The sequence below is a fragment of the Phasianus colchicus genome, chromosome 2 (genome assembly GCF_987193195.1).
Source record: "Phasianus colchicus chromosome 2, bPhaCol1.hap1.1, whole genome shotgun sequence".
Classification (NCBI taxonomy): Eukaryota; Metazoa; Chordata; class Aves; order Galliformes; family Phasianidae; genus Phasianus; species Phasianus colchicus.
In genome coordinates, this window is record NC_143437.1 from 69,931,801 (window position 1) to 69,954,457 (window position 22,657).

The window sequence follows — 22,657 nt, forward strand, 5'->3', positions numbered from 1 at the left end:
CTGTTTTCCACAGAAACTAACAAATGCTAATAAAAATAATTAAAAAAAAAAAAATTAAAAAAAAAACAAAAAAACAAAAAAACACCCCACAACAAAATGTCTTATGTAAAAAGCACAAATCTCTGAAGGCATAAATCCGATAGAATACTATCTACATCATGGAACAGTCCCATAGAAAAGTCCTACAGGAATGCATATTTCTTGCAGTTCGCAAAGGATATGTTTTGGAAGGGAGAGAGAGGATTTTGTTTTGTTTCTGGAGCAGATTCTCTGTATTGCCTGGGCATCTGCATTTTCCTGAAAGTAAGCTAGCCTTGAAAACCTCTAGGGATGGGGCATCCACAACCTCTCTGGGCAGCCTGTTCCAGCACCTCACCACTCTCTGTGAAGAACTTCCCCCTGATATCCAACGGAAATCTTCCCTCCCTCAACTTAAAACCATTGCCCTTTGTCCAGCTGTTATCTATCCTTTCAAAGTTGATTCCCCTCCTGCTTTTAGGCTCCCTTTAGTTACTGAAAGCTGCAGTGAGGTCACCCCGCAGCCTTTTTTTCTCCAGGCTAAATAAGCCCAGCTCCCTCAGCCTGTCTTCGTAGAGGAGGTGCTTCAGTCCCCTGATCATCTTCATGGCCCTCCTCTGGACCCTCTCCAACAACTCCCTGTTTTCTTGTACTGAAGCTATGATCAGTAACAAATACTATTACGACATCAAACTCCAGTCTGATCATCATGTTCACAATGAAAAATACAGCAAAATTGCAGTTCATGTTGTCATTCCTAGCTAAGATGAGAACATATAGTAGCTTAGTTGTGTCCCAGCTACTTTTATTCAACTGGCCTACTGCAACTGGAAATGGTTCTTCCCAGTTTTGCGGAGAAGATTGAAACTGAAAAGGGCCATAACTAAGTCAAGCAATCATTATCACTAATGCTCGATCACTAGATCTCTTTAAAGAAAAAAAGAAAATCTCAAAAAATAAATTGCTTCTACTTCATGTTCTTAAAAATACTTCCTAATAATATTTTAAGGCTCACTGAATTATGAATTTTGAAATGGTTTTTGCCAGTAAAAAAAAATTTTCACTTCCTTTATCTATATGTGATAACATCAGGAAAATGAAACAGTTCAAGAAATACTGCATATTGAATTTAACTTTGCTTGAGCAATTACTAGCTACTCACATGAAAGAGAACTAGTTTTTCATATTTCACAAACAAGAGAGAGCTGGAAACTAGAGAAACACATACTTTCACAACAAATTGTTTTAAAACTTCAAGCAAAACATTTTCTATTCACTATAAAAATCGAAGAGCTGCTTAGGAATATAGAAAGGACTGCAATAATATTTGAACTATTTATCAATATATTCCATCTGATTTTTACTCTTTGAACTTAGATGAGCAATAAAAATGAAAACAGGCACTGAGATAAAGGCTTAAGAGATTGATTATATTTCATCTTCATTTTCAAATACAAAGTATTTCTGATTCAGTATCAAAATGCTTTACTTTGACCAAAAGTCAAAATGCCAACAGCAAAAGTTGCTGGTTTTCTTTGAAGGAATTACTTAAGAGCCGATCTGTCTGAACAAACGTAATATATAGCGCACTTGCAATGTAGCATACTTTCAGCCAAGTTTTGCTGCAATAATTTAATTTTCAAGTCATGTTCTCCCTGAAGAAATACAAATATTTTTGTTCACTCTTCAAAAACCATAACAGAACACCACAACTGAAAAACCAATAAAGAAAATACAATCAAACAAAAACTTTATCTAAGTACCATACAGAAAATAAAATTATTACGTAAAGAGAAACTATACCTGTTTTACCTATAATTCTTTAATTAATAACTGACAGAAAGGATCCAAATCTTATTGTAGCTCACTACAACTTATCCATCTAAGTTTAACTGCTTTATATTATTAATGAATTACTATGCCCTGCTATAAAACAAGTTCTTATTTATATGTCCTTGATGGCAGAGTGGCTTTAAATTTGAGAATGAAGCATGAAAAGTTCATGCAAGAGAACAGTATTGTTTTCTGTAAATGAAGAAGTCATAACATTAGACAATGCAGCAAAAATATTTTCACCTGACCACAAACTATATTTTCTTGATGTTCTTCAAAATAAGAACAAACAAACAAACAAAAATAGTGGTTAAACAATTGTACTGATCTTTCTGACCTGAAAAAAAAAAAAAAAAGATATTTAAATTTTAATAAAATGAATGAAAGTCTTAAAAAATGCAAATAAATAAACATTACAATGGATTTTCTCAGATCAATGGGTGAAAATGTAAGCAGTATTACTGTAAGCATCAAGCAAATAACTCATATTTTGATTTTTATGAAGTATCCTCAATCAAAGTAAAGAATGCCACTATCAATTTAACTAAACATATTTGCTTTTATGCCATCATTCAGCATAATGTAAGACTGCATGAGACATAGAGAATTCATATCTGGATTTCCCCTAGCAATATTTTAGATTTATAGGCACTAACTTTTACTGCATTTATGGAGTCAAAGATAATGTATAATAAATATATGCTTAATTTACACAAAATAACTAGTTATCATATAAAATATATCTTATCACATTGCATTTTATGATTAGTTATGTGCACCAATTATTTCATGTGCATTTTTATGTCATTTTAAAGCGAAGTGTCAAAATTACATACAATAAATGAAAGTAGAATACTATTTCTTTTTGTGTTTTTTTAATAATGACAGCACAGTAAACAGGTAGAGAGATGCTTTTAAAGTTATCTATGTACAAAGCTTTTTTGAGATTCTGACATTAAAATAGTGAAATTTCTTATGGTAGATAAAACTGCTTGAATATCAGCAGTTATTTAGCACATTTTAAAGAAACAATTAAAAAAAAGAACTTTATTAAAATTGGAAGATATATGTATCTTATTATGAACATTTTGATTTTCTGTTGTTGTTTTTTTTTTTTTCATGTAGGTGTCTAAATGAAAAAAGCATTAGCAAAAGCATTTTGTTCGTGATTTTTTGAAATCTGTGAAATCTGTTTTTCATGAGTAGAAGTCTACCTGCTTACCACTCTGTCAGTATTTATAAATTATCTTAATCAACAACAGTTTTCAGTCTCATCACATGCCATTTAACCTAGTTGAACTGCTAGACACACGTTTGCGAATTAGGAATTATTAACAGGGAATCAGGGAAAAACTTACCTAATTGTCACTTACTACAATCAAATATTTATTCAGGTGCATATTCTGAACCAACTTAGATGACAGTTGCAGCTTTTGTTTCATAATGGTCATTATGCCAGTAACATTCATAAAGGCCCAAATTTAAGGCCGTATTTTTCACCATTGCTTCAAATACTAACTCAGTATAAGAGTTTACCCTATATGCCTTCACCTCATCATCTTTTTCTTCTAATTAGCTGTTGTTCTTATTGTTTTTGCTGTATTAGACATTCAGAAGGACCTAAGCCAATGTCTACAGAAGTTGATGGGAACAATTTTCACATTTGGTGGACACTCAACAGACCCACAGTCATCAGTGTAATTTCCCAAATCTATAAAATAAACTGCAGACTTTAAACAGACAGTGTAAACAGGTTAATGAAATGAATAGAACATGAAACAAAGTAACATTACACAGCACTAGCTAAGAGTACATTTATTATTTGACTAAAATGCTCATAATTGGTACAAATATTACTTTTAATGGAGCATTCTGAACATTAACATGAGAAGTTTCTGATGCTTATTTTTTCCATGTGAACAAATAATTTTTTTTCTCTACTACTACTACACCCTCAACTAGGAAAAAAAAAGATAAAGACAATTTCTATTAAAGAAAAAATTGTGTTTCTGACTAGTATAGCATTTCATACGAAGCTGCAAAAAATGAAAAGTTGAAAGCTACAACAAAATTAAAAATATTGTCCATATTATAAGGAATATAACTATAAGGAAATGATAAACATGAAGCATTTCCTTAGATGCACTTGTAATAATTATAACTTTACGACAATGCATTCTTTTTTTTTTTTTCTGTGATGAGTTCCAGACGTTAATTATATATTTCTTAAAGAAATCTTTTAATTATTTTAAAACTGTTAGTTTCATTTTCTTTTTTCTTTTTTTCTTTTTTTTTTTTTTTGTATTCTGAAAAAGGTTGTATAAAAAAGTATTATTTATCTTCTCCACATAATTCTCACTTCCTGACATTTTCAACGTTTTCTCTTATGATCACATAGTCTAATCTGAAATATTATACTACTGGGATTTCTAATTTTTGGAGAGGGTAAAACTTGCATAATTTCAGCTGAACCTTTGAATTGTGATAACTGAGCCTTTTAACTGTAATAAAAATGCAGTCATGTAAACTACGTTACCTACTCTCTTGTCATATGGAAACCAAAAATAATACTATTATAAATTAGAAGAGTATCACGCTTCAGGAAAACATTCTTACATTTTAAAGAGGAAATAACAAAAATACTAATCAATACCGTTTCACTTCATTTTGTTCACAGAGTAGTTGTGTTTGTATTTCTGAATGTCTAAAAATTATTACTGTCACATACTTCTCCAGGATTTGTAGTTCCTAAAATGAATCAAATTTTGAGAATGGTGGACCGAATTCCCTGAAACTAAATCGCCAAAATACTAATCAAGATGATACCTATTCAAAGATTATGTTTATCAAATCTTCCTACTTCTTGTAATCTCAATATCTAATGTAGAAGACAGGAGCTAAACAGTCTTTATACTAATTTGTCATTTACTTATTTAATAAAAACACATTCCAATCGCTATACCTGTAAGATTACTTTAAAGTGAAATCATATCTTGCATATGTCTATATCTCCAAATGTGTGTTATAAGAAAATGTTATCAGCAAGTGTTTATCTTGGTTTAATACAACTGTGTAACACCTCATTAACCTTTGCAAAGTAGTTTACACTGTTTATTGTGGTCACAGATCAAAAAAAGACTAGCATGCTTGCAATACTAAGGGACTCATATGCATGTCTAATATAAAGATTGTGTTTGCATGGGCCAAAAAAAACCAAAAAACAAAAACAAAAAACAAACAATTGAAATTCTATATCTATGGATTAAACAATTTAAAAAAAAATAATATCCAACAATGATACTCCCATTCTCCCAATCTATTTTAACTGAGCTAACTAGTATTTCTCTTTAAAAAAAATAAAAAGCACTGTAAAAAAGGTACATGAGAAAATCAAATGCTTCTCTTTTTAAAAGAGAAGTACTTAATTGACTTCCTCAATACATTCAAAAGTTTGCGGGAAGAAGTAGAGCATTGTAAAGTACCTTCTAATAGCACAAAACGAAGTATAAAATCATATTTTATAATGTAATAATATACTAAAATCCTTTAAAAAATTGAGTGAGTTCATTATAAGGCCGTACAAAAAAACTCTGGCATTTCATTTTAACATTGCTACAGCTTTCTTGACAGCAGATTAGTTTAACACTAAGCATCACAGCAAAAGTTATTTAGGTTAGACTGTGTAATAATTCATTGTTGCCCTTGACTGTACACTAAATGTCCCCCATCACAAGAATGACAAGAATATAAAAATACATATGATTACACACTAGTGTCTCTACCTAACAGTATGTTAATACTAGCTCATTGAATGTGATTTTTACATACAGAATAAACAAATAAAAAATTTCCAAGAGCTACACGAGGTTTCTTTTTATATTTAAAATTGTGCAAATAGAACATCCTCTGAATAAAACAAGTGGTTTATACAATAGCTGTAATATGAAATCATAGCTTTTGGTGTATTTTTTCCACTTACATGGCACTCAGACACTAAAAAGTCATGTCATCACAAACTAAGACCTATATGTTTTTGTTTTGTGGATTTGTTCAAAAATAAAAACAACCAAATCCTTTTCTTTTCATGGTATGCATTTTAAGGATGTTTACAAAATCCTCAGAAATCAGATGGAATTCTACTCCAAATAAATTGTGTCCTGAGCAAATACAAGAGTATGTGAGTAACTCTGCAAATAAACATGGCTAAAAAAATATTTAATTTTGGAACTGTTGATATCGTAATCAATTCAGATAGAGCAAGCACATGCTTAAAATTTAAGACAGCTTGGTGAAGCTTAGAGATCTTGCTCTGAGATCTTCCATCTGGTGTAAAATAATTAAATAGATACACTAACTTAAAGAAAATGCCCAAAGTTGGATTTATAAGGCACATAAGGTTGTTTTCTTGCAAGTCTGTGACTCCTACTGGCTTGTTGAAGGAATTTAATAGCTTTCAAAATTGGAACTGATCAAACACTTTATAAAAATTCACCTGAAACTAAACTAGTTTCTGTAAAGGAATTATAAATTCATTACTTGTGAATGTTTATATTACAGAAAATAATAATAATTTAAAAAAAAAAAAAGTTCTATATTTGTAGTACTTTGTTAACATTTCATATAAAAATTATAAAAAATAAAAAAAATTCTGTGAACTTTTGTGGTTTCATCTATGTAGATAAACTCAAGGACTCAATTTTCAGCAGTGGAATGCAGTTTTCATCAGTGGTATGCAGTCATCCATACAGTTTAATCATTAGCACATTCTTGTTCTCAGTTTTGGCCTGTGCTAACTTCACTCAGATAAAATCCAGATGTGGTTCAGAGGGAAGTGTCAGTATGCTCTATAGGTAGAATCAGTGAGATAATGGAGCAGTCATATGAAACATGAGGCCTGCCATGTCACTTGTCCTCTGGGATAGAAAGTAGTAAGCCTTGGACTCTAGCCTTTGAGAAGTATGTACAGAGTCATTGAGATTTGTCATGCTACTATCAGAACCACTGAGAGATTTTATAATGATTTCAATAGGAACATGATAGGGTAGTCCTGTCCTGTCTTATTTACGTTGATACTTGATTTAAAAAAATGCTTCATCTTCTTCTATTATTCTGTTGGAGTTTTCAACAGTACCTCTAATTACAAATTCTTCATCTAGTGATGGGACACACAGACTTTAGGAAGGATCATGGTTAAAGAAACTCAAATGCATTACTCATATCAAGTTTCCAAGCAACTTCAAAGGAATCAAAAGGGTCTACCTGAGAACTTTGTGGTCTACTGGAATACAGGGGTTCTGAATTGCAGCTCCACATCCTGACTGTAGAGAAGCAGTTGAGACATTATGGCGATTTCAATAGTCTAGAATCCTTTCTACTACTCTCAACCAAAAAACCAAAGCCCAAATATGAACTAGCTATAAAACAATTAGCTATATACTGACGAGATACCAGTCCTTCTTTTGTTGATAGCAACTACAGTCAGAATCTCCTGTTCTCACACCCTCACCAATCACATCTCTCACAGCCCTGTTGATTTGCTGGAATTGACACCTTAGCCTACAGTTTGATAAAACCTTATTCAAGGTACTGAGAATACCAGATCGTGCTTCAGCTCAGGATTTCTTGCAGACCATGTTTTCAAGAAATAATGTTTCTAGAAGTATTTCTACAGTGTAGGGACTAGATCCAGGATGCTTCTGAATATCTGAGTAACTCACTCTTCTCTACAAATGAAAGACTGTGGTTATTCCTTTCTCCTTCTTCTGTTCTGAGAACAGACAATGATGTTAATTCAGTAATTACTGAGGATTGAGTCAACATCATTCTGCATTTAACCCTGTTACTTGATTCAGATACTCTGCCTTTAATACCACATGGCCTATCTGAATCCAGTTTAATATCTTGCCTCCAAAAAGATGCCATAAGAAAGGTTTATGACTTAAACAGCATCTGAGATTCAGTTGACTAAACATCAATGTCCCAGACTTTTTAGATTTCCCACAATATTCAATATATTCTTAGAAATTTGGTATATATGGTAAAGGAATTATACTTAACATCTACCTGCCTGTAGAGGCAGTCAGTGCATGTCCCTGTCTCATCTATCTGCATAGTTTTCCATCATATTTCAATACTCATAATCACATCCCTTTCAAAATAAATTAATCTGACATGTAACTGGTAAGATTTTCTTAATTTTTTTCTTCATATAATTGCTCTTCCCTTAGATGGAAATACATTTGAATGTGTTTTTAAGACTTTACATGACCATAGGCCATTTTGTGCAGTTATTCCACCAGTGTCACTTGAATCTCATCTAGGCTTCATGCGAGAAAAGCCTTAAGGACAAAATCTATACTGTCTTTCAAAAACTTCTTCAACATTCACTTGCTTTGTAATGTAAACAGAAAACTGAATTCTGGTCCTGCACACATAACTTATGAACTATTACTGCTGAACATGACAACTTTAAAAATTTGCTAATCCTATTTCTTAATTTGTCTTTCCATTTTTTTAGTAGTTATCATTCTGTTTAACTGTTTAAAGTATTTATTTATTCCTTCTGCAGTGTGAACTCTGCAAAGGAAGCACTTTATATTTATTATGTAACAAGAAGACAAAGCCTGTTTGGCAGTGCAAAATTGTCCTAGGTTACAAGAAAGCCCAGTTAAGTTTTCAGCAGTACCCAGAAATTTCCACTGCCTTCGCCTGGAGAATAATTTACATTCATGTAAAGTAGAGGTGTAAGACCATCCTCCTTGTTTGTTTGTTTTTTCTTTTTGTTGTTTGTTTTTCACAGGTACAAATGACTGTACAGAATAAAAGGATGGTGAGGAAGGTGTTATGAACACAGAAAATCCCCACTGACATTTTAATTGGAGGCAGAATTAGGCTTCTTACACTAGAACTGACAGCTACAAGGACTCTTTGGTGTCCATCTACCTAGCAACTTTACCTAATTAGTTACATTTGAAGCAAGGTGAAAATTCCTTTCATTCCAGTAAATGAAGGGCACGCTGACCAGGATTTTGACATGATTAACTACTCATTCTGCTCTAATATGCCTATTTTGAGTAAGGGGAGAGCAAGGGAGACCAAGCAAAAAAGAGAAGTGTGTGGAGGATAAATATGACTAGTTAAAATCCTTTTTCAGATATTTTTCCAACGTGACATTATATTTGCCTTGGTCCATGCGTACAGTGAAGCAATGCAATGCACAGAATTCTGCCAGCTGCTTCCATTTTTCTTCTGGACAGGGCTCACTGGTTACACTGTGTCAGCCAGATAATTTTCTAAGCAGTGGAATTCTTTCAAAGGGACATCTTCTTGATCCACATCACACTATAAGGTTTTCAAATTTTGTTCCAAAATATCTACTAAGAATATGATGTAAATAGTGTAGTATCTGTTATTTCCAAACTTTCTTACATCACTGTTGATGGCACTATGGAATGTAAACACTCTCTGTTTCAAAAATTAACTAAGTACATATCAAATGAACATCCCATTCTGTAATACTAAAGCTGTTTCTCATGGAAAGGACAAGAACTTCTCTAATGCCCTAGGTGCACACAAAACATAGCACAGAGAAGGGAAAATTATTGTACATCCTTTTGCTACCTACAGTTTCACTACTAACTCCATGACTAGTCTTCCACTCAGCATTCCTGCTTGATATAGTTAAGGAAGGAAACTGGAATGGAAGGAGGTAGTGGTTCTGGGTGGGTCACTATTTTTTAACTGATGGAATTTATTATAAATTACCCTAAATAGATGAAGTAATATTGCCTTCATGGTTCTTATGGTTAGAGATTAACTCCTGTAAATCCTTAACCAAGTCTTAGCTAACTGATGAGTGTACAGGCCAGACAATTGTAATGGCCACGCAAAACAAAATAAAAACAAGTATCATGAGAGTGAATACATGCTAGAAGAGTTTAAACAGACCTATTTAATAAAAGTAGCCAACATTGTATTTCTCTCTGAAGCTCTGAAAAGCTGATTCATAAGAAAAATGTAATATTTTAAAGATTTATTATAAATATTAAAATAATCAACTATTCTCATTAACTGATAAACTCGCTTTTTTTTTTAAATTATGATAGTAAAAAATGTCCTTATTGTATAATTCTTTCCCTGTGAGAATGATATATTTGTTGCTAAAGACATAACTCCTGAAAATACTCTATTAGAACAGGAAAGAAAAAGAAAAAAAAGATGCTCACCTTGGTTCTTATTCCTGAAAATGCACAATTAACTTTCCCAAAAGCAATCTCATCACCATTAGAATTAACATGAGGTGACTTGTATGTATAGAACAGAAACTTTTGAGGATGAACTACTGGTTTATTTTCTCCAACAAAAACAATTACCATACTTCCTTTTTCAAACTTAATTCTAGTCAAGTCTTGGTAGTTAAATGACTGCTACTGTAATGACTTAGAAACTGAAGGCCTGAATAAACTGGATAAACTTTTGGCTAACAACTAAATATGAAGTACAAGCAGGTGATAAATAATTCTCATATTTCTGCCTTTAGACCTTTTAGACAACAAGCTTATTTAACTCCAGATATTGAATATCACTTACGGTCAATTAATATTCCCTAATTATTTCCCCTTTTTTTTTAGCATTAGTTTCTGTTAAAACATCATCCAAGCCTAATATTTTCCTACAGGAAAAAAGAAGAAACCTCACAGAAAATATTTGAAAAGCATAAGGTAAGGTTTTGTTTTTTTTCTTTCAAGTTAGCTCTATTTGCGTATTTTCAGAATACAGTAGATAATGATGATTCAGAATCAGAGGAATTAAGAGAATCTTGTTTTAGAGTGGCTTAGCGGGTGGAAGCATAACTGAATTATTTCCAGTTCTGAAACTGGAATTTTTCAGATTTTTCAAAAACACGCATATTCTAACATATATTTAATATCACTTCAAATAATTGAATGTTTGACTATTCAGTTACAAATATTTAAAGTACTCTAGGATTGCATCTGTATTATTAATATTACCCATTAACAGAAGGACTGTTTTACAGAATTAAAGAATAAGATTTTCAAAATTTTTTCGTTACCCAGGTTTTCCCATTCTTCAGCTAATGCTTAAACCAGAAAACTCAAAGGAGAACTTTGAAATACTTTCCTACAGAAACTAATCTACATCCAAAGATCTTTAGATATCCCTCAAAGTTAATAACCAACATATTACATCATCTTCATTTCCAAAACTTTATGTCTCCCTCTTTATTTAGATTATATAAAGAAGTATATGGGTCCACATACTTATAGAAAAAAATAAACCCTCATTTTTATATGTTTGTCTCATTTAGCACTAAAATTACCTTTCAGATCTTACAGATATTCTATCCAGTACTTCTCTGTGCTTAAGAGAGAAAATGTAGCTATATTTCTGGGCAAAAAAGTAGAAATCATGACTGCTAACATCCCACCATATCTCTGTAACCCCTACATTTTTTTTCAGGAAACCTTTTGCTTCAAGAAGTTTCAAGCATGATGCATCTCTGAAATGGCTTAAATAAATAATACTTATTTACATAAGCTTTTCTGTTCTGTTTTTGAAAAAAAAAGAAAGAAGAAAGAAAGAAAAGAAAAGAAAAGAAAAGAAAAGAAAAGAAAAGAAAGAAAGAAAAGGTCAACTGATGGTCAAATCTGTTTACTGATCCACCTACTGGATTTCTACCCAGTAATCTGTAAATTCAGCCAGTGATGATAATGGAAAAGGAGTCAGTATGTTTATTTGCGCACTTTTAAATTATCGCTTGAATCACATTACTAACTGTATCTTTTGACTGTCATACTTTCTTTGACCCTTACTGACTTTATTCCTGTTTCACTTGTTCTTGTATTTTTTTTTCTTCAGGTTGTAGGACTACATTGTTTTGCAAATTGCATGAGAAAACAATTACTGTGCATTATGGCAAGAATAACAATTTCCTTCTCCACAATAATACTATGTATGACAGAGTAAATACAAGCAAAACAAAATAAATAAGCAAAAACCCCACCAAATCATCAATACCAACAACGAAAATAAAACAAAGCAAGTAATCCTCCCATCAATTCTTATTCTGAACAGAAGAAACTCTGGCCTTTCTTAAAAGCATAATTTTATCTTCAAAACACTTGGACTTGTCTATAGAGAAACCATTCTCTTCAGGTATATTCAACAATATTCCATTCAACAATTTGCTGACTAAATTCAGAAAACACCTAGTCAAGATCTCTCTATTCTCTATAGAGACAACCTCTATCCTTTTTTCACACAGGTGACTGAAATATTCTTTTCTTGTACTGTATGTGTTGGTAATTTCCAAGGGCATTTAAAATTAAGTCAAACTGTTGCATATACTACTTTGAAAACTAAATGAAGATATTCCTTGTTTCGTACCTTTCTCAATGAGGAGTATGAGATTATTTGGTAATGAATGGCAGCAGAAAACATAGAGACTAACAAAATATTGTCTACATGAGACACGTAACATTTGTGTGCTGCTATAGAGCTCTTCACAAAGCAGTCTTCAAATACTGACTCATCTACCCACAGACTGTTTACCCAAGGTATTCAAAGAAAAGAAAAGAAATAGCTCTTTTGATTGTAGTTAAGCTCATTCACATACAGAAAGACACAAAATTTTTATAAGAAATGTCAATTTTGACTGCTGAGATATTTCCAAAACAATCTCCATTTTATGTTTATATTTTTACTTGTTCAGTGTGCAAATAATAATAGGAAACTGGATATATAAACTCAAATATGAATATATGTGCTAGGATTACATGTGTGTGAAAAGAAATGACGATACACGTAGAATAACACCTTCCAGCATCTCCCAGTGTGTTCTAGCGATGAACTGAATGCAAATGCAACTACTGAATAGTCACAGTCTATTTGAAACAATGATTTAGACCAACAGTGAATGGTATTCAGGCAGATGTCAAGCACTGAACTGAGTGAAGCAGAATGAATCAAACAGAACAATTGTGGTCAGTCAAAACTCAACATAGCAGTCTCGGAAGAAAACATTATTTCAAAGCCTTTCAGCAAAAAATATGTAGATGATTTAGTGATTAAAAGATTCTCTACTTGAATCCCTTGAAAGAGCTCTTTGAATTGTTTGCTAGAGATCTTTTTAGTGCAGCGTACACTTAAGATTCTAATGGATATATATGAACCTGATGTATCTAGGCAGTGCAATACTCTGTACCAACATGTAAATGAGAAAGTGAAAACAAGAGAAACCATGGTAGAAAATGAAGTTCAATGTGGCTTTTGATACAAATTTCCATGAGCACCACTCAGACTGTATAAAAGTTTGTTATAATTTTCCATCAAAATTGAGGATATATAGGTTTATAAATGTGTAACACCTGCATGTAACAAGACTTAAAAAGTAAAGTCAGGATGAATATGGACAGAATGAGTCATCGATCATATTCCTGTTTTTCAACAAAGATGCTTAAGAATGAAAAAAAGATTTCTTGATTTGATGATAGTATGAGAGATACTTTTCTTAAGAATGAAAAATGGTGTGATTCAGTTTATCCATTCAAAACATCTGGGTTCTTTGATAATTAGCAATGTATTGAAGAACTTCAGGATGGCTTTCAGAAAAATGAGGGAAAGTTAACAGAAAATATGGAAAGGGAGGGAGTTTCTAGGTCATCTTCAACTTTACAAAGTGTTAATGCTGTGTACTAGTGTACTCTTAAACAAGATAGATAGATAGATAATGGATGGATGGATGGATGGATGGATGGATGGATGGATGGATGGATGGAACAAAGTACTAGAAAGAGAAATGTATCACAGTTTATTATGTTAGAAATTACCAGACTTTTTTTGCCTCCTACCCCACTCACATAGTAACTCCGTGGAAGACAAAATTGGCTAGATTTCCACAAAATAAATAAATAAATAAAGAAAGAAAATGGATTTCTTGATAGACAAATTCAGAAAAGATGAGGTATGTTGAAATAATCATCTTCAAATTAAATATGGAGATTTAGCTAATAAGAGATATCTACACCTTCTAGTAGACTGCTAAGACATGTTAGTTATGACTTCCTCAGATATTTTTAGTTATAACAATCACATAATTTCTGTCACAATGCTGACAGCAGCTTATCCTTTCTTTTGATGCATAGTAAGTAGTGTCTAGTGTGTCAGACTGATCTATCAGTAGTATAGCAAGGCTTTGAAGTATTGTTTTGTTTTTTTTCTCTAGAAGAGGTTATTGATGTTAAGGAGGAAAATACAAGTTTTATTCTCTAACTAAACCTGTAACAATATTCTAATAGAGGCCATTATGTAGACTGTGAGAACTCTTGATACTTGTCTCTTCTTGAACAAATTAAGGAGTCTGAGAGTATTCAAACTTGATTCAAGAGAATCCTAAGGGGTTAGGTAGTGGAGTCCATACTGAGTACCGTATGTACTATGTTTCTATAAACTGGCAGTGAACCCAGATAAATCTCTTGCAGTTGAGGTTAAAGAGATTGCATTTTCTTTCTCAGACGCAAAGCTTGTTGCTACACGTCTTTCTTTCAATCATATGTCATCATTCACAACATTTAAATTCTATACCATCAATTGCAATCTGTGTCATAACTTCCCAAAATAATTATATAGAACTAGTCAGATGTAACCATAAGAAAGCATTATAATTCCAATACATTTTGCATTTTGATTCAAAATAAAAGATATGTGCTGACCATAGAAAATTAACCTTAATACTATTACAGTTTATGCAGGTTTATGGTGACACTAATGGCATACAGCACATTGAACTCTACTTGATCAATTTAAAGCTGTCATCCACATTATGTGAAAAGTGATATGCAGAAATAATTGACCATATTTGGAATGTCATATGCAAGTCTTGCTTACATTTCCTAAGTGAAAAACATGTACTTAATAATTTCATCATGAGTGCAAAAAATTAACACGTAACTGAGATGTCCTCTTTACTTTAAGGTCAGTTACTGGAATAATTCTATTTAAATTAGAGAAATCTGAAATTAAAATGTTCATAGTCTGAAGTAGAGGAGGAGAAATTTAATTCAGAAAATAAGAAGCTTTTTAGAACCTTGAGAAATAATATTAGGATTTTTATTTATTTATTTATTTATTTATTTTTTGTATAGCTACACAAGCATGTTAGTTAATAAGGAGCTCTAAAACCCTCAAGAAAGAAAGAAAGAAAGAAAGAAAGAAAGAAAGAAAGAAAGAAAGAAAGAAAGAAAGAAAGAAAGAAAGAAAGAAAGAAAGAAAGAAAGAAAGGAAGAAAGAAAGGAAGAAAGAAAGGAAGAAAGAAAGGAAGAAAGAAAGGAAGAAAGAAAGGAAGAAAGAAAGGAAGAAAGAAAGGAAGAAAGAAAGGAAGAAAGAAAGGAAGAAAGAAAGGAAGAAAGAAAGGAAGAAAGAAAGGAAGAAAGAAAGGAAGAAAGAAAGGAAGAAAGAAAGAAAGAAAGAAAGAAAGAAAGAAAGAAAGAAAGAAAGAAAGAAAGAAAGAAAGAAAACAAAAATAAGAAAAAAATTTCTCATGCACTTTCTACCTCTTTCACTTGACAAAAAATTAGTGTTCTGGAGGCTGGCATACTTGCTCTCTGCTCAAAATAAAGGTGATCTTTGGCATTAACAAGGATGTGCTTTTCAGCTGGAGAAATTATATGAAAAAAGCAGACTATACCAAATAGCATTAAAGTAAGGTCATAAGCTGCAGTTTAGCTTAACAAAAATAAAAATATTTAAAATGATTCTATGGAACAGTTTTGAGGAATGTGTACTTTTTTTGCATGCCTTTATGTTTGCCTACACAGAATTTTATGGACTAGTTGACAATATCCCCATTACAATTGAGGCAAAACTGAATTCTGTAAGATAGTAAAAGAAGCAAATTTCAGGATTGCTATCTGGACTACCCAATTGGATGATGTATCTATTCCTGAAAACACCTCATAACATATGCTGTAGATCTTTAGAGAGGCCTCAGGGGATAAAATTCTCGTAGGAAGAATGTTTGTTAAGAATAAAAGGCAAATATGCTGAGTTCCTCCTTGAATAAATATCGACATAGTAATTTAGTAACCAGAGTTCCATAGTAAAAAGGAGTTCCCTCTCATTCTACTGTTAATTTCTTTCTATCAAGATAGTTTTAAAAGAATATTTTGAAAATTAATCCGACCAGCTCAAGGACAGAAATCAGCTAGCCAAAAAATATGAAATAAAAATGAAGACTGATGAGATGTAAAAGGTTATGTATGCATCTAGAGAGACAAAATGCTCAGGCATCTGCTCAAGACTGAAGAAGCATGGAATTCCTATGCTTCTACACACAGAAAATATTAAGATAAACGTGTGGAGATATTTTTAAAGCTCTTGTCATTTATTAGTATGTTTTATTCCAGCAAATAAGAGAAAAATATAATTTGGTGATGAGGTAATGTTCATTGTGCTTTTATCACCACTTAAAAGAAAATGAAAAAATATTTTATAATAAATGCTTTGAAATATTTTATAATAAATGCTGAAACTAGCACAAACTAGAATAGCATAATTATCCTGGAAGGAGGAAAAAGCAGAAAGTCCACACAGACTGAACATGAGACTGATAAGTGAATTGAGCCCTTTAAAATGATAACTCATGATTCCATATTAGCGATTAAGGCTGTGAACACAGTTTAAGCATATTTATACAACAGGTTCACTTCAGAGAGCTTGGTATATAAAATTTCATTTAGTGGAGCATTTCATCCAGGGTAGTTTATTTGCTTCATAGCTAATCCATAAAGGTGAAACATGATGTGTCTCTCTTTCAGGAATTAAGACAGGTCACTTAAGAGTAAACTTCACTGCGACACAGACATGATCACAGCAAAAAAGACCTGACGAAACAGAGGAATACTTAGATGTTCAGGGAATCATTTGAAAATCAGGTAGAAAGTAATAGGCTACAAATATTTAGCTAGAATGTCCTTCAGTCAGGGTTTTCAGAAAAGATTCAAAAGACGTAGATGTGTAAAATCATACATCATTGACTCCAAAAATCAGGGTACAACATATGCCAACTGAAGATTATTTGTTTGCCTTTGGAAGTCATTGTTTGGAAGACCAAATAATTAAATCAAACATATATAGCTTTTTTTAAATGTATGAAACTTGTTTTCTTCATCATACCTATGCAGAATGGGCAGTACTATCAGTTACCAATGCACCAGACTTTGCAAAGACCAGGAATAGGAAACAGCTGTGTAGTATGTACTGGTTAAGAGAAAAGAAAAAAAAAGAAAAGTATATAGTATACATATGTCTATGAAGTTGTCATCTAGTTTTGATGAAATAAGCTCATTTCTTGTGAAATGGAACAACTCATCACCATAAAACAAATATGAATAGGAAATACTAATCAACACTTTTCATTATACAGATCAGAAGATGTTGTGTACATGACAGAACTCCAAAAAGGACTTTACCCCAGTCCTAGTTTTCCTTCTAATCATACACTAACTGTGAATTTAACTGGGATCTCAAATCAAAGAAATGAAAAGCAAACGTAGAGGCAAAAAAAAAGATACTGGAATAGAAATTCAACAAGAAGTCAGATGACGCAAGGCACTGCTACAGTGACACAAAGACATTGCTATCTAGCATCAGAAACAGGTCTGTTAATGTTGCCAGAAGAAAGATAATGCCACTTCACTTTTGTAATTCCCAGAAAAGTAATGAACTTAGTGCCAGGGAAACCAGGTTTATCAGTCACCAGACTGATCACAAACAGAAGAACTTTTAGAGACTGACCAGCATAATTACTTACACTCAGTAATCACAACACAAAATGAAGAAATTTTCATACATGTGTAGCAATCATAGCCATGATTCCCAATTGGGAATGACAATTAAACACCATATACCACATAGTTAATCCCATTCAGAATGCAAGATCCATAATTTCCACATAGATGAGTGAGAGAAGCCTCCTAGCTAACAAACATATCTCTCTCCTAGCTCTTTATCTCAATGAATATGTAACGATTACAGCTCTTTACATTCAGTTCTCAAAGTGAAAGGAAAAAGCAATGCTCTACCAGACAAAGGAAAAGACTAATATAGAAGTATATATATATTTTTTCCTTTTACACCTACACTTACTTGGTGAAAGCCTTTCAGCAATTCTCTCTTAAAGATTCTTGAACCTCTTAATAATTTTCATCTTTCCCTAAATAGGCTCATAGCACTAACTATTAGGTGATCTCCAAGTACCAAAACAGAATTGTGCTTTCTACTTTCAGTGTACCAAGCTCTTACATTCTGGAACTGTTTGAAAGACATATTAAAACAATAAAACCATGGTGTGCTCACAAAACATTTGACACAAAAAAGAGAGATGTAAGTCTAACAGTAAGAGTTCTATACTGAATACTCCGATGAAATGTAATTACAGAACATCATACCATAAAAGACATACTAAATACTGCTCCGAACATAGATAAAACTTATTAAGAAACACATAATTATTATGAAACACTGGTAGTTAAACATTCGTTATGACAGGACTGTTATGAAGTAAAAATGTTCTTTATAAGACCATCTAGATGAAATCTATTAATTTAGTTGCATACAGTCCAACAGTTCCACAAAATCAGGACTGAAAAATACATCAATTGTGTAACACTAAAATTATAATCTATACTGAAAATACATACACAGCACTAAGCTGCAAAATGCTCTTCAATATCACACTTCAGGTAACATTATCTCTCTTTACACGACAGACACATTTTGAAAATTGAATCACCGGCAGGCTCTTTAACTTTTGAATTCTTCCTTTTCTGTCGTTATTATTCAACAAGAGATTAAGTTCTTAACTCAATTTTTTTTCCCCTATTTTAACTATGGTATTAGAAAATGCTATTCCATATTAGAAGTTGCTCTTCACTATAAAATAAATAAATAAATAAATAAATAAAATCTGTAAGAGATCTTACAAAATCCAAAATCTTTTATTTCTAAATATGTGCTATGACTATTTGAACATGCAGGATAAGTTATTGAAAATCTGAGGGCTGATATAAACTTTGGCGTAAAAAAAGGTTTTTATACAATTTTATACAAAAATAGACTTCTCTGCTCAGTATAAAACCTATTTGGTAAGGCTTTACTATAAAAACAATGATTCCAAGTATGTAAGGATTCTATAGCGCTAGTCACAAAAACAGATACGTGAAAAAAAGTTCAGCAGTAATGGCATACTATGTGGTGTTTCTGTTTGAAAATAAGCATTCTTTCCAATTGCATTAGTGAGATCAGGTGACTGAATGACTTAATTAAAAAAGGTTTCAAGAAAAGTGCATCCTTCCTACAGAACGTAACAAGATATTTTTTTTTAGCATGAGCAAGAACTTAGCCATAAAATTCCTACTGAGAGCTGCATGACAAAAACACTGTGCATCATGCTGAGAATGTTCTATAGTGATAAAAGTAGGGTTAAAACTTCTGGACATACTCATCAATATCTTGCACGAGATGTTTCATGACATAATATCTGTGATTTATGCTCAACAGTAAATTCTCTGCTTTCAGATTTATGTGTATTACAGAAACACCTCAGAAATGAGTTTACAGTTTGGTTATACAGTCCACTAATATCTATTCTTCTTTCAAAGGCTCATTAAAGCAGACTTTTAAGGAAAGTACAGAAAGCTAATCATCACAGAATCTGTTTCAGTGTTATCTATGTTGCTGCAATATCTCATGCACTTCATATACAAGTGATCTTGCTAAATTACTGATAAAATGGCTCTTAGAAATATTACCTCTTCTTTTACTACAGAAACAATACAACCTATCTGGAATGAAGCATATAGCATCAAGGAAAGATGGAGAACCCTTATATCAACCACAGCACAACAGAGACAGGAAAATATGAAGAGAAATATTGTGTATCAAACAATGAAATCTTGAGGTTGAAGTGAAATTACGTTATTTGTAACATTTGCTCCTAAAAATCATTGTTACAGAAAAAAAAAAAAAAAAAGAAAAAAAGAAAAAAAAAAAGAAGAAGAAGAAGAAAAAGAAGAAAAAAGAAATTTCTTACTAACGGGAAGATTGGGATAAAAGCCAGCATAGTTTATATTCATTTGATTTTAAAAACTATTTAAAAGTGACTTCTGGGAGGAATCTGCAAAAAAATATTACTTTTACACCCCCCAGGAACTTCTGATTGATTGTTCTGAATATTTTTTTTTCCTGTCACAGCAAGACTCAAAGTTATGACATATAACTTTACATTTCTGTGAGCATCTGAAGTCAGTTTCAATGAAAATGTAAATATAATGAGAATTTTTGACAATGAGAGATGTCTTCCTGCTTATATATATTGAAGTAAACAGATAAAAAGTTGTTAAAAGGCAAGAAAGCCCAGTATGGCTTTTTAAAAATAACTTTATAATTTAGCAATTGTCCTTAACTCTGGAAACCTGCTTCCAAACATATTCCAATCTCGGACTCTAAATCATATATAATGTTTATCTAGCTTACAGTTAAAAACTAATTCTGCTACCCTACTTCTAAGACACTAATCTATACCGATTAATTTTTTTTGTTTTTTTAACATGTGGTGGTCTAATTCGGACATCAAGGATTGACATGGGCAGCTAAGTACTGAATTTGAGATTAAACAAGATAGCAACAAACAAAATTATACTAACAAAATAAAATGTGTTGGTCCCTTTCTTTCTAAACACAGCACAAATGAGAAAAGACATTACATAAACTTGCTAATGTCTTTGAATTTGTAAATAAAAGATACAACCTAACTAGCATCCTCAATACTTGGTGGTATAACAAACTGGACACTTAGAATGGCAGTGCAGAAAATTAATAGTGAGAACCCTCATCATTAATTATTTTTCTGTACATCACAAAGTTAAAATATAAGAGTATGAAAGTAAAAAATTTTGTGACTTTTGACAATTATTAGTAAGAAAAAGATTATAACAATTGCCAAAAAAATCACAAAAGTTGACATGTTACCTGGCTATGACAAAGAGCACACAACTGACACCCAAGTAAGCCAGCAGAATATACATCCAGATATCAGGGGAGAGAGGATTCAGGAAGGAGAAGACGCCCGGGTTTGTACCATTGGGCTTGCGGTACAAAATACTTATTCCAAGAGTCATAAACGGCTTGGAAAAGTCGATGACTTTCTCACGAACATAGGTAATTGCCAACGGTGCAACTGCAAGGTCAGCTTTCTGTTGACAGAAATACAAAAAGAGAAACAGGACATAAGTCAGAAGAAACAGGTTGAAGTAGAAATTCAGATTGCAGAAAGTTCATCAAAGAGGTTTGTTCTTGCACTAGTAAGGCTGAAATTTAAAACATTACTATACCTATTAGTAGGAATGCAGATTTATTCTGCATCTTTTTGAACTTCTCAAAATGTACATATAAAGATATGTCTTTATCACTTTTTTGCTGTGCTCTTTAGAAGCTGATGTAATTGAGACAGAGTTGTGAATATGCTTGTGCAAATGGAGGACAAGGAAGATTTGTTTTGTTTATTTTAATGTAAAAATAACAGTACAAAATGAAGAGTATTTTAAAATGAGAAGCTCTACAACTGAAAAGTTTTTACATGTATGTAAATTCATCATTAGTATGTAGTTTTTTGCTCACCTGGTATCATACATGCTATTTAACACTCTCAATTCCACACGTTAGGGTATTTCAATGTTGCCTTTTGTTATTGCCTACTATAGTTCAGTGTCCTAATGAGCACCTATCACATCATTAGATCTACTAGAGTAATACACTACTGTATGAAAATGTGGAACTGTTGGCTCTATTCATTTAATTTAGTCACGTTTCAGTGGTCAAAAACACCACATGCACTTCATTTTCATTGGTATTCAGAACTTGCAGGTACAAAGCAGACTTGCAAGGCTTCATTTCACAGCAGCTGAGTTTTTATGGCTTGCATATTACTGATGATATTCTAAACGATGCAGAAAGAAAACAGGAAAGTGCGAACATAAAACTAATTTTGATTAAAAGTTATAGAGCAACACAAAGAAGTTTGAGAAACACAAATAAAATTATTAGACTGACAGAAAAGTATCAGAGTCTGAAGCCAAGTCATCAGAGATTGTCAGAAGATATAGGCACCCAAAGAAAGAGAAAATACTGCTATTTGCAGTTCTGGATTTCGGTCATAAAACGTGAACTGAGCCTTTACAAATAACAAATAGTTTCTTTTAGGAAATACTGCTGGAAATTCAGCCCTTGACCATCAAAGCTGTATACGTGTAAATGTAAGTTGTTGCAAGTATCTCCAGTGGAAAAAAAAAGCTCTAAGGAAACTGCGGATGCAATAAGAAATATAGCATTAGAATAAATGATGTATTTTTTATAAGACAGAACAAGGCAACCAGATTCTCCAATCTAGGAGGCATAGACCCAAAATACAGATCCCTGCTATCTTGGAATTATCTTCAGAATTCAGAATGATCAATGTAGGATGCAATAGGGACAGATGTGGGAGTGGGGAGACCTTTCTACCAGATTATATGTCCAGATATTGGTCTCTGATTATAATCTTTTTTTTTTAATATGCTTAGTCATCCTATCATCATTTCACACAGTTTGTCCTGTATTGTCTTAACAATTCCACAACAGAAAAAAATTGCAAGGAACCAGGTAACATTGCTTTTGCCTGGTGCTATAGTACACTCTATGATATAAAGAAAATATTTGTATATATCAGTTATCTGGTTAAACTCTAACTCCT

At 32.3% G+C, this 22,657-nt stretch overlaps 1 protein-coding gene across 1 annotated transcript in view; it reads right to left on the reverse strand.

The window, feature by feature from the left end:
• The window catches only part of GRIK2 (glutamate ionotropic receptor kainate type subunit 2), a 310,527-nt gene that overhangs the window by 105,646 nt on the left and 182,224 nt on the right, over positions 1-22,657 (reverse strand). The window contains exon 11 of the mRNA XM_090135954.1: positions 20,899-21,122. Coding sequence (XP_089992080.1) covers positions 20,899-21,122 — 224 coding nt within the window. The remainder of the gene's footprint in view (positions 1-20,898; positions 21,123-22,657) is intronic.